We start from the raw sequence: 12,663 nt of genomic DNA on the forward strand, positions 1-12,663 counted from the left end.
GGCTGGGGGCGGGGGCCTCGGAGCAGGGAGCTGGGCAGAAGGGAAGGGGCAGGCCCGGGCAAGTGAGCAGCTGGGCCGGGTCGCAGGACAAACATGGGGGGCGCTCCTCCTAGGACCCCAGCCGGGGTGACGCCCAGGCAGCCACCCACTGCCACAGGGGCCAGGACCCGGCGGGCTCGGTCCTGAGTGGCCCCGCCCTGGCACCCTGCGGCGCACCCGCTGCTGGACCCTTCAGCTCTGCGAGGCGCCCACGTGACAAACGAGGACACGGGCTGCGAGAGGGGCGTCCGAGCCCGGAGTCCCACGGCCCCGCGCGGGGCGACCCGGCCAGCCTGTCCGGATCCCAGACACAGCGGCCTCCCCTCCCCCGGCCCCACGGAGCGCCACAGGCAGGGCAGCAAGCAAACCGTGTCTTTATTGCAGACGGCAGGGGCCCGGGCGCCTGGCCAGCCCCTCGGTGCACCCCGCCCCTGGTCCGGTCCCCACCAGGGGGTGCAGCCGCTGAGTGCCCAGGAGAGGCCCGGGTGGGGGAGTCAGGACCCCTGAGACTGGAGGTGGGGGGGGGGGTGTGGGAACGGAAACCGAGCCGGGCCGTGCCCCTCGCAGCCCGGGGCCCCCGAGAACCATTCCGTGTCCGAGAGAGGGCTGCGGCGGCATCCCCGGGCCCCCGGGTCAGCACGCGTGGGGGGCGTCGGCGATGGCCCGCTCCACCCGCAGGTACCAGGGCCCGATGCGTGTGTGCCGCATGAGGTCCTCGAAGGCCTCCAACCCCTCCATCACCCGCAGCACGCCGTACACCGCCTGCGGGGGAGGGGAGAGGGAGGGGGGAGGGGCGGCAAGGCTGTCACCTGACCGCCCTGCCCCGCCCCTGCAGCTCTCAGCCACTGTCGCCAGGGGGCGCCTTGCACCCACTCCGCCTCTCTTCCTTTTAAATATTTGAGGAGCAGAGAGAGTTCCCACCCCCACATGGCTGCAGGAGCCGGGGAGGTGGTCCCACCGCCCCCCCAGGGTGCACCAGCAGGAAGCTGGGGTCGGGAGTGCGCCCAGGACCTGGGGGCGGAGTCTGCATAGGTGCCCCCACGGGGGCCGCAGCCCGCCTTCACACCCCCAGCAGGTCCTGCGATTTAGGGAGGAGACCCCAAGGCCGTCCATCCAGGCCTCCCGCCGGCTGGACACGTGGTGCGCCAGACCCAGGCCTGCCCGAGAGGAAGACCCCGGGAGAGCCTGCGCCCACCACTGGCCTGCAGCCAGCCTTGCCCCGAACCGCGCGCGCGGACCAAGACAGAGCTGCCGCCTTAAGCTGCTCCCGCCGGCAAGCGGGGGCGTCGGGGGGACGACTGGGGCATCTGCCCCTCCCAAACCTCCCACGGCAGGACCCCACCGCGCTCACCAGGTCGGCGAGGTTTGGCTTCTGGCCCCCCATGAAGGGCCGCTCCCTGCCCACGGCTGCCACCCACTTGTCGGCGGCGGCGTAGAGGTCCTCGCGCACGTCGTCCTGCAGGTGGTGCCTGCGGGGGGGGGGGGCATCAGCGAGGGTGGTGGGCGGGGCAGCCCCCCCCCCCGCACGCGCGGGCACCACCTGCTCTTGAGTCGCTTGCTGATGAGGTACATGGCGGCTGCTCCCACGTACTTGGCCATGGCGCCCTCCACGGCCCCGAACTTGCCCTCGCGGACGATGTAGTCGAAGGAGGCCAGGGCCTCGGCGGGCGTGCGGTACACGTTGGGGGAGATGAGGTGCACCAGCCAGTCGTCCGCCCACTGCCGCCACTTCATCTCCTCCCTGCGGGCGGCGGGCGGGGACAGCGTGGGCTGGGGCGGGGCCCTGCTGCCCACGCGCCTGGGAGGCCCCGCCCGCCGGCCCACTCACGTCCTGGCCTCCTTGGCCCCGTACACGCGCCGGGCTTCCTCCTCGTCCAGCATGAGCCAGTACTTGTTGCAGAACTCGGTCACCTCCCTGCCCTGTGCGTTCAGCGCTTTCATGGGCGGGTAGTAGGTGACGATCTCCTGGAGCGGCTGCCTTGGGGACAGAGCCCGCGTCACCCCAGCCGGGCAGCGGGGGGCCGGGGGAGACGCGGTGCCCACCCCCACCCCGCGGGCACAGGGCAGGGGCCCTTACCCCGACACCAGGTAGGTCTGGAGGGCGCTGATGATCACAGAGGAGTCGTTGAGCTGTTGCTGGGAGAAGAGGCCGGGCTCAGAGGGGACGGCGGGGGTAGCTGGGGCCCCCAACGATGCTGCCCCGATCCTAGCCCACTGAGCGCTCCTGTCCGGAGCAGGGCCGCCCAGGGTGCTAATGCGGGGGCAGGCGGGGGGCGGTCCCCCGCTGGGTTCGTGCAGAGGGGCAGGGCGGGCTCCAGAAGCCACACGCCAGGTGCCAAGTCCCAAGCCGGGCGCTTCCCGTCTGCAGTGCCTGCTCCCTGCCCACGGCTAAGCCAGCCCAGAGCCCCACGTCACCCTCCAACCCGAGCCCCCTCATTGAGAACCCACATTATGCTCTGGGGTGTTCGGTAATGGCCGAGAAGGCAGGGAGTCTACACTTATTGAGCGCCTCCTGTATACCAGAGAGGGATCACAGGGTGCCTGCAGCGCTACAGAGCAGGGCCTGACTCAGGGAGCAGGGTGGGGGTGGGGAGGCGGGGCCAAGGATGTAGGGGCGGGGGTCCCCGAGGCTCACCGAGCTCTCGCCCTCCTGCACCACCAGGATGGGCACCTTCCTGTAGGAGGAGAACTTGATCTCTGCCCTGCGCACCGGGTTCACCTCGACCACCTGGTAGGGCAGCGCGTGGAAGTCCAGGAAGGCCCGGACTTTGCTGCAGAAGGGACAGGTCTTGTACTGGTACAGGGTGAGCTGCAGCCGGCCGGACAGGGAGAGCTGGGGGGGGGGAGGGGCTGCTGAGGCCTGTGCTCCCAGGCCCCCCTCCCCACCCCACCCTGCAGGTGAGAGGACCCTGGGGATCGCGGGAAGAGTGCGGGCGGGCGGGCTGGGGAGGGGGCTCCGGGCGCGCACAGCCCAGCCAGTGCCCGGCGCACGGCGGGAAACGCGGCCTTTGCAGGTCTCTGTCCCACGCTGGGTGGGCGCTGCTCCTCTGTCTCTGGTCCTGACAGCCCAGGGGGCCGCCGCCCCGCCCCCAACTCCAGGGACCTCTGGGAGAGGGGGCAGAGCCCCTAGGCCAGCACTGGCCAGAGTGGGGTCTCCCTCCAACCTCCAAGGGGAGGGCTGTCTGGGCCCCGCCCCGGGAGTGACAGCCAGGGCTGCGGACGGGGGCAGAGGCTGGCCTGGGACACGTGGTCCTCCACGCAGCCGGGTCACGGGCATCACCCAAGGTCACCCGCGGGCAGGCGGCGGGGGCGGCGGCCCCCGGGAGCCCCGAGCTCCGCGCGCGCGCCGCAGCGCCCCCCACCCACCGTCCGGCCTCACCTGCGCGGCCGAGCTCTCGGCGCGGAGGTCCCCGGCGCGCAGTCGCCACCGCACCGTGTGGTACAGCCCCAGGGCGCCCCCCAGGGCCAGCGCCGCTGCCCCCAGCAGCCGCGAGCTCCTCTTGCGAGCGGCGGCAGCTGGCCCTGAAGCCCCCGCGAAGCCGGCCCGGCCCTCCGCGAGGAGCGGTGGCCACGGGCGGCCATTCAGCCGCCAGGCCGGGGGGCCCCGGCAGGGCCACAGCGCCCGGGCCGCGCGCGCCGCCAGGGCCATGTTCGCTCCGCCGGCGGCTCGGGCGGGCGCGAGAAACCAAGGAGGCTGGCGCTCAGGCGTCCTTAAAGGGGCCGTCTCGGGAGCCGCGGAGGTTGCCGGGGTGACGGTGACGCCGAGTAGGGACCAGCAGGCCCCTCGGGGCTGGAAGAGCTTCGGCGCCCGGGTTTCAAACACCCATCGGAGCCGCGGAAGCTCCCGGGGGAATGTCTGCAGAAGGCTAACGGTGTGGTTCTAGGCGGGGGCCTGGCTTAGCGCTGGGTATTCCCGAACGCTGGCCCCGCTCTGCCACTTCGCCTAGCAGAGTGCGAAGTGGACGTCTGTCAAGCGTAGTTGCGCATTTTTGCTGCATGCGCCCACTCGAAAGAAACTGAAGCCTGCTGAGTGTCCAAGATAGAGCCGCCGCTGGGCGCGACCTTGCCGGCTGCCCTCCCGCACTGCTTTACGCTTCGTACTGTGACTCGAACCACAAAATTTTCCCAAGCCCCCAAGGGGGCCTTGCAAACCAGGTGTCTCAGACTTCGCCCGTTCGGAATGATCGGTTCGTCCACACTCAGGCCCCCAGGGGCAGGGTGGGGTAGAGTAGGGGTCCCAAGCTGCCTCGCTCTCTGTCAGACTCGCCCGCCCGAGCCGCGCGCCCGAGCCTCTGTAGCTCAGGCTTCTCCGCGGGCAGCCCCGGGAGGCCCCCGCCCAGCGGCCGGGGGCGGGGCTCCCAGAGTGGGAGGAGACTTGAGGCGGGGCTGGGGCGTGGTCACAGGAGGGGGCGGGGCTCGGGGCTCCAGCTGGCTCCGCTCGCCGTGAACTCGGTCCACCGCGCTAGCCTTCGGCCTGGCCGCCGCCGCGCGCGAGCCCGCAGTGTCGGGGCCCAGCCGGGGCCTGGACGTCCCCGGGGAGGTGCGTGCGGAAGGCGAGGACGGAAGCAGCTGACCCGGGGGGAACTGCTGCAGCGACTTTGGCTTTTCCCGGAGCCGGGGTAGGGGCTTGGAAGGAGTCGGGGAGCCCTCCTGTGGCTGCGCCCCGGCTCGGAGATGCAGGGCGAGCACCCTGGACCCCGACACCGCCGCATTCGTGAACTGTGGTAGCCGGCCCCGTTTACAGATGGGGAAACTGAGGCAGCTCCGGGGACGTTCGCCCTTTGGGGTTTCCTCCTGTGACGTGTGTCAGCCCCTAGGTAGATCGAGGCCCCTTGGGACGCGGGTGGCCAGGGGCTGGCTGGTGGCCGAGTGACTGCCTGCGCGGCTACTTTTGCCGGTGTGGCCGCTTGCCCAGAGCGACCAGCTCACGCGTGCACAGCACTGCGGGCAGGGCAGGCGAATCGTCAGCTGTGAGCTCCAAGAACCTTCCAGAACCCCCGTGTCCTTGTCTGTGACATGGAATGCCTGGTTTCTGCTGCATTTAGCTGGTTGAGCGTCAGATGAGAACACGAATGGGAGAGGCCGGCGGCCAGGGAGGCTGGGACCTGCAGCCTGGCCCCACCCCAGCTTTGCGGCATCTGGGAAGGAGTCCGATGACCAGCCCCGCCGCCGAAATACCTGGCCACGTCCTCCCTCAGTTCTGGCTAGGGCTTGGTGTGTGGTGTGTGGCGTTCGTGCTGCCCTGGTCCCTGCACGGCCTCCTTAACGGTTTCCAGCCACTGACCTCCCTTCTGTGGCCAGCGCTGGGCAAAGCACTGAGGAGCCAGCTTGGAGCCCTGGGCTGGAATTTGGGGGAGTGAACCAGTGGACGGCAGCTCCCTCTCTCTGTCTCTTCCTGCCTCTCAAAAAATTCATAGCAAATTGTAATATGAAAAAATGATGCATAACTTCAAACATTTTTGCACTAAAGAAACTCATCTTTTGATCCCGTGTCCTGGAAGTGCCCCTGGCTGCAGAGTTCCGTACCGGCCATGGTCAAGGGCACCCACCAGACGCCCTGGGCACCGCGTGGGGGGTCTGTTTCCATGTATGCTGGCAATGCGAGCTGATCGGTCGTCGGAAAGCAGGGCCGCAGGCGCCCGGGGGTGCTGAGGAACGGGAGGGATCTTTTGGATATGTTCTCTGCCTTGATTGTGGGAGTGGCTGCGTGGGCATTTAAGTTGAAACGGGGCCAAATTCATCAAAAACCACCGTGGCGCTGGGATGTTGGGAGCTCCCGGAAGTTGGATTACAGTGTAAGGTGGCAAATAGCCAGTCCAAACAGCTCCCCGGAGGTGGAGCCAAATGCCCCACGTCCAGGTGGAGACTGGGAGCTGTGCTGGCCAGGGGGTCCAGGCCAGCACCAGCAGGGGAAGCCATGCCTTCTGCAGCTGGATGCAGGGGGTGCGTCTTCCTGCCTCAAACCCGTAACACACTAGGAAAAAAGTGCAGAAAAGCCCCCCCCCACTGTCGAAGTCGTCAAAGCCAAGGGGAGCGTGGGAAGCCACCGTGTGGATGACAGCGGGACGTGGCGTACGTGGGGTGGGGGGACCCTGGGGCGGAGAGGGGGCAAAGCTCAGGAAATGGGAGCGGTGTGGGCTGCGGGCACTCGAGACCGGTCCGTGCTGGTTTGTAACGACGTTCGTCGCGGGAGCCAGGTGCGGGCTATGGGGGAACTCTACCAACGTCACAGTCCTGCGAATCCAAGACGGACCCGGAACACACACTGGATCCGTGAAGACGCGTCGCACTGCCGGCGTTCTCTCCACGGCAGAGGAGCTGCGGCTGAGTCACCCCTGCCAGTGGTTAGAACAGGACGCAGCCCCCCCCCCCAGTCCACCCTGGGGCTCGGATTTGCTGGGGGATTCCCCAGGCCTTGCTGGCAGCCTCATCTCCTCATTTGCATGCCCACAGAATCCGGTGTTAAGTTCCTTTTTGTTCCTGGTATTGCTTTTTGGGGCCTTGTATCTTTTTGTCTTGAGAACATTTTCTGCCTTTTTTTTTTTTTTTTTAAGATTGATTTATTTACTTGAAAGAGAGAGAGGGAGAGACACACACACACCGAGAATCTTCCGTGCACGACTCACTCTCAAAACACCTGCGCCAGCCAGGCAGGAGCAGGAGCACCCGGGCCATCACCTGCTGCTTTTCCAGGCGCTAGTTCTCCTGGGGGAGGCGGGAGCAGAAGGGCAGGGCAGGTGGGGCTCAAACTGGCCTTGTAATAGAGGACACAGCCCCTCCAGTAGGGGTTTAACCACTGCTACAATGCCTGCCCCTCGCGTTTCTTATCTGTATTATTTGTCTTCTCCAAGGCTCAGATTTTAGCTTTTATATTCCTATTTTCTTTCCCTTTTATTAAAAGCCTCCTGTTAAAGTTTTGTGCGGTCAGCTTTGGTTTGTTTTAGTTTTTATCCGTTTGAGAGGCAGAGAGGAGGAGCTGCCACCTGCTGGCGCACTGCCCCACGTGCCCACAACAGGGGTTAGGCCGGGCCAAAGCCAGGCGCTGGGAACCCACTCAGGGCCCCCTGCGTGGGTGGCAGGAACCCAAGCACGCGCGCCGTCACGGCTGCCTCCGGGTCCACGCCGGCAGGAAGCTGGGGTCAGGAGCCGGAGCTGGGAATCAGACCCAGGCTGGGCGATGGGACAGGGGCTCTCCACCGCGGAACTAAAGTCCCGCCCCCAGCCTGAGCCCGACGCGAAGACTGACAGGTGCGGAAGCCTCTCCGAAGCAGCGCCCGCAGCGCTGACCCACGGGCGGCAGGCACAGGGGCCGCTCTCGCGGCTCCTCCAAGCCTGTTCCGCAGGCGCCCGTGTTGTGTTTTCAGCCGGAGGCAGATCTTGGCTGGAACCCCTTTTTCCTCCCCCGTCTGCTGCTCTCCTTCCTGCACCCCGCATCGGGAGATGGGGAGACGGCCCGGATTAGCCAGCTGGGCCCTGGCCGCGCCCCACGCACGCGTCCTGCTAAGAGGCGGTAGGGGGAGCTGGAGGCACAGAGGGGAGCCTGGCGGGTGAGCGAGGGTGCCCAGGGAGCTGGCAGAGGGGCTGAGGCGCTGGCCGCACCCTGGTGTGGGCCCAGCGAGTTTCCGATTTCAGACATCCGGCCTTCACAAGGTATTGTTTTAAACCAACAAGTGTGGTAATTTGTTGTGAAAATCTGATGATTTAGGAAACTCTCGGCCTGTCCAGATTGCAAAAGGTGCTGCCAGCCCTGCACCTGCCTTGGCGCCAAAGCAGAGGCCCCACCCCCGGGGCATGCTCAGAGCCCTGGGAAGCAGGTGGGAGCCGACCTCCCCCACCCCAAGGTCCCAGGGACTCACCCTTCCCCCGACCTGGCCCCTGTAGAATGGGCGACAGCGGGGCAATGGCCAGGCCAAGGCCAATGTCTCCGTGGCTGCCTATTCCCAGCGTCTTCTGCTCTGCTCCCTCCCGCCCCTCACTCCCCCGCCCCCTCCTCCCCAGCCCAGTTCAGCCCCTACTCCATATAAAAGGCCCTCTGCTTGGCGCCAGACCTGCCTGTGACCCTTCTTTCCTGCCAGGGTCGCCCCTGAGATGTCCTTAGGCCTGAGGCCGGGGCGGGCTCTCCGGGCACAGAGAGGAGGCAGCCGGCCTCGTCCTCCCACAGTAGCCACCTCCCATGGCGGCCAGCAGACGCCCAGCCAGCCGCCTGGGGAGCAGGGGCAAGGGGACAACCCAGGAGTAGACACGCCCCTCTCCCAGCCTCCTGGGGGGTCAAGGGCTGCAGCCGAGGCAGGATGGGTGCAGAGCTGGGAGATGCAGAGGCCCTGTCTGGTGCCAGGGCCATGCCAGGCAGAGGCCCCGTGACACAGAAGCCCAGGAGCCAGCTTCCACCCCAGCCTGCTCAGAGTCATGGCCATGGTCCGCCCTCTCACCTGCGTGGGAGTCCAGGCTCCAGATTACAAGGCAGGAGCATCCATGGAAGGGCCGTACCTGGGCCAGGCACCTGAGGGCCAGAACCAGCAGGTGGTCCTGGGCTCGGATCTCAGCAGGGGGCCTGACCCCCCTGCAGGCCAGACCCCGAGGCCTCCACAGAGGGAGGAATCCCATGGGTGTCGTTGGGGGGGCAGCCTTCCAGAGTTTCCCACAGGCCGGGCCAGGCAGTCCCCTGGGAGCCCTGGCTGAGAGATGGGACCTGGGGGTTGAAAGATGCTTCCGGAAACAGAAGAGTCAACCAGGCGACCCCTGGGGGCTTGGGGGCGAGTCCAGCCCGGACCTGCGGGTGTTGCAGTCTCCAAAGCCTGGGTCCCCGCAGCCAGCCAATCACTGACCCGGAGTGGTGAAAGCAGAGGTGCACAGCGAGGAGCGGCCATGGCTCAATCCCGGACTTGGGCAGCGTGGTGGTGCAACGGGTGAAGCCACGACCCGCATGGGCATGGGTTCATGGTGCCACACATCCAATGTGTGCGCCACATCCAATCCAGTTCCCTGCTAAGGCACCTGGGAAAGCAGTGGAAGATGGCCCAAGCATTTGGGCCGCTGCCATCCTCATGGCCTGGATGGAGTTCCTAGATCCCGGCCCCGGCTGTTGCAGCCATTGTTTTTTTGGCGAGTGAACCAGCAAATGGAAGCTCGCTCTCTCTCTCTCTCTCTCTCTCTCTCTCTCTCTCTCTAATTCTGCTTTTCAAATAAATAAATCAACACATTCCCAGGCTATACGAGGGGCTGGGGTAAGGGGTCTTACAGACAGAGGTTGGGGCTGAGGGGCGTGCGTTCAGCTCTGGGCCGGGCCCTGGGTGGCCCGCAGTGCTCCTGGGCTCTGCTTGGTCAGCGACGTGCTCCGTGGGGAATCCTGATAATGGCAAAGTGGACTCCAGTCGGCCAGGTGGGGGTGTTCCCCCAGTTCCGGAAACGATGCTGGCTAAGGTGCATTAAATGACCTCACGAGGCTTGGGATCAGGGAGCCTAAGGGGCGAGCGGCACCGCAGCCTAGGCTCAGCCTGCTCAGAGGCAGACAAGGGAGGCCATGGGAGGTGGGGTCAGGATCTAGGACCTGCACCGAGGCCCTGCAGGTGGGCCTCACGGGGACCAGGGCTGGGCCGCTGGGGGCTCCTTGCCCGGCTTGCCCATAGTCTCCTCCAAGCTCAGCTCCTGGCTCTGGGAAGCCAGCCCAGTACCTGCCGGTCAGCCCTTCAAATACAAGGGTGCTTCAAGAAGCGCATGGGGAAATGGAATTAGAAGAGCTGGTGCGGTGTGGGCGTTCAGCACAGTGGCTAAGATGGCGACTGGGGGCCCTCAGCCCAGAGGGGAGGGCCTGGGTTCAAGTCGCTGGCTCTGCTCCGGATTCCAGCTTCCTGCTAACGTCCACCTTTGGAGGCAGCACAGGATGCGAGCCACCCAGGCGGGAGCCCTGGCTGGAGGTCCTGGCCCCTGGCTTTGGCCCGGCCTAGTCCCAGTCGTTGCGGGCATTCAGGAAGTGAGCCAGTGGAGGGCAGATCACTCTCTCTCTCTCTCTCTCTGCCTTTAAAATACACAAGTTTTTAAAAGATAAGTTTATTTTGGTGCAAAAAAAAAAGTCTGAAGCCCACAGTTTTTTATCAGGGGCATTTTCCATGGACTCTTCGAAGAGCTGTCCTGGTCAGCAGCGGCCCTGCTAGGCCCGGCGCTCAGGCAGGCTGAGCCCTGCTCAGAATTCTGGAAACCAGACCAGGGGGTCCGGTCAGACTGGATTCCAGAGAACATCTCACCAGCTTCACAGGTGGGGGGGTCAGGGCCAGGCCACTGCATGTCCCCTGGGGAGAGCTGCCTGCCAGGGACAGGGCTGGGTCCTCCTGCTCGGACCACAGCAAACCCCGGCGTGGGCCGTTTCTTAAGCGTGCGCTGTCGCTAGGCAGACCCAGAGTGGGGTTCAGGAGACCCAGAGGGGCATGGCCCCAAAGCTGCCGGTGGCTTGTTGAGGGCTCCCAGGGTGGCCTGAGCTCCCAGGGACAGAGTGGGAGGCTGCAGGAAGGAGTTCTGCAGGAGCCAGCATGGGACAAAGGGGGACAGGCAGGTGCCCAGCGTGCCACGCCTGACGCCATGCACTGTGCAGAGCATCCTGGGAGCCCAGGACCCCAGGACCGGCCCCAGCCCTGGACAATGTGAACCCTTGAGTCCCCTCCTCCATAGCCAGGGATCCGGACCCAGGAAACAGGCCCCTGTGGGAAGTGGTAGGGGAGACACAGGGGATTTGGGGTCTTGTCCACCCTGGAGCCCTTGGAGCCAGTCCAGGTCTGAGCTCTCCCAGTGATAGGTCATGGCTGTGGGAGGCAGGGGCAGGGGCGGTGGTGGTGAGCTGACCCCTCCCCACGGCCCTGCTGAGCTCTGAGGCGGGGAGGGCTGCACCTCCCCGATCCCCAGCCCGTCCTCAGGGACCTGCCCCGCCCGGGGCAGAAAGCTGCAGGCAGCCCCAGTGAGTCCTCTGCCTCCAGCCCCAGCCAGCCCAGTGCCGGGCTCTCGTGGGCTGAGATTAGCCCCAACCGAGCCTGGCTTTTTCCCCAGCCTTGACAGTGACTGTCTTGGGCCCCCATGGATATGGCTTGGGATACGGCACATCGGAGGCTCGGATCGCACAGGGGGTCTCAACACCTTCTCCCCGACCCCAGCCTCCAGGGCTGGCCCAGGAGAGAAGGCAGAAGACAGCCAGATGAGCGTCTCATCACCGGGTGTCAACAGAGGGGGGGACAAAGAGACAGGGACTGGGCCAGTGGGTCTGAGACGGGCCTGAGCCAGCACAGAGATGCAGGACCCTTATGTCAGAGAGAGGGGAACTGGCACTGTGCTAGGTGAAGCCGCCCCCTGCCATACTGCCATCCCATACGGGCACCGGTTCTAGTCTCAGCTGCTCCACTTCCGATCCAGCTCCCTGCTAATGTACCTGGGAAAGCAGCTGAAGATGGCCCAGGTCCTTGGGCCCCTGCACCCACGTGGGAGATCAGGATGGAGTTTCTGGCTCCAAGTTTTGGCCTGGCCCAGCCCCAGCCATTCCAGCCATTTGGGGAGTGAACCAATGATGCAAGATCTCTTTCTCTCTCTCACTCTGCCTTTCAAATAAATAAAGCATCTTTTAGATTTATTTTTTATTTATTTGAAAGGCAAGTGACAGAGAGAGAGAGAGAGAGAGAGGAGGAGAGAGAGAGAGAGAGAAATCTTCCATCTGCTGGCTTGCCCCTCAAATCTCTGCGACAGCCAGGCCTGGATCAGGCCGAAGTCAGGAGCCTGGAGCCTGGAGCCTCTTCCGGGTCTCCCAGGAGGGTGCAGGAGCCCAAGCACTTGGGCCATTTCTGCTGCTTTCCCAGGCCACAGCAGAGAGCTGGATCAGAAGTGGAGCAGCTGGGACTCAAACCAATGCCCATATGGGATGCGGGCGCTGTAGGCCAGGGGCTCTACCCCACTGCACAACGGTGCCGGCCCCTGCTATTAGTTCTGTGGCCAAGGATTGTTGTTTCAAAACAGCATATGTGTCCTCCATATTTCACCTTTCAAAATTTCCCCTTGCCTCACCGTCCCAGGGGGACACACATGGCTGACTGCAGCCACCTGTTCCCTCTGCAACCTGCGCCCCGGGTACTGCGGTCCTTTTGGGAGACGCCCTCTCCGTTACTTACTTAGGTTGACCCAGGCCTCGCGGTCAGCTGAGTAGCTTTCTGCTGGCGGTGGGGGCTGGGCAGGGGCTCGCCAGCCCAGGAGCCCCAGCTGGGCCATCACCTGCAGTGGGCTCTGGGGTTCTCACGCCCTTCTGCTGGGTTCAGACCATGGACCTGCACCCCTCACCCTCTGTTCCACGGGCTGCATTGACCAGTCTGCCCCACATCCAACACCGCAGCAGAGGTGGGGCAGGCACCCAGGTGGCCACATCGGCCACCCCGCCCTTGCAGCTTTGCTTAGCTTCACTCCCTGCCCTTCCTTCACCCAGGAAGGGCAGGACTGGGACCCCAACCACCAGCTCAGGGCCCACCGTCCCCGATCCCAGGCTGGGGGTCCCAAGCAGCAGGTGTGCAGAGCCAGTGAGTGCCGTGCCAGTCCCATCTGAGGCCAGCAGACCCACAGTCCAGCCTCGGGTCAGGCATGGGGACCGTGTGGCCCCTCGTG

General features: G+C 65.4%; 1 protein-coding gene across 2 annotated transcripts; it reads right to left on the minus strand.

The window, feature by feature from the left end:
• Nucleotides 1–396: 396 nt before the first annotated feature.
• On the minus strand, nucleotides 397–3,717 carry PTGES2 (prostaglandin E synthase 2). 2 transcript variants are annotated; one of them, XM_051838496.2, is made up of 7 exons: nucleotides 3,419–3,717; nucleotides 2,675–2,872; nucleotides 2,117–2,175; nucleotides 1,868–2,017; nucleotides 1,580–1,780; nucleotides 1,391–1,508; nucleotides 397–801 (listed from the first exon to the last, which is right to left on the minus strand). In XM_051838496.2, the coding sequence occupies exons 1-7, from the start codon at nucleotides 3,686–3,688 to the stop codon at nucleotides 673–675; spliced, it is 1,125 nt and encodes a 374-aa protein (XP_051694456.2). In that variant the 5' UTR covers nucleotides 3,689–3,717; the 3' UTR covers nucleotides 397–672. The 2 variants fall into 2 exon arrangements, with proteins under 2 accessions (XP_051694456.2, XP_069913521.1); XM_070057420.1 differs by having other exon boundaries at nucleotides 1,868–2,013; nucleotides 3,419–3,710.
• Between the last annotated feature and the right edge of the window lie 8,946 nt (nucleotides 3,718–12,663).

Source organism: Oryctolagus cuniculus, chromosome 1 (genome assembly GCF_964237555.1).
Source record: "Oryctolagus cuniculus chromosome 1, mOryCun1.1, whole genome shotgun sequence".
Classification (NCBI taxonomy): domain Eukaryota; kingdom Metazoa; phylum Chordata; class Mammalia; order Lagomorpha; family Leporidae; genus Oryctolagus; species Oryctolagus cuniculus.

Excerpts from the sequence above, each read along its gene's own strand:
- PTGES2 (XM_051838496.2), bottom strand. The coding sequence starts at position 3,688 with ATGGCCCTGGCGGCGCGCGCGGCCCGGGCGCTGTGGCCCTGCCGGGGC. Across the intron at positions 1,781-1,867 it reads GGGGCCAAGGAGGCCAGGAC|GGAGGAGATGAAGTGGCGGC; the intron begins GTGAGTGGGCCG and ends CGCCGCCCGCAG. Across the intron at positions 802-1,390 it reads AGCCAAACCTCGCCGACCTG|GCGGTGTACGGCGTGCTGCG; the intron begins GTGAGCGCGGTG and ends CCTCCCCCGCAG.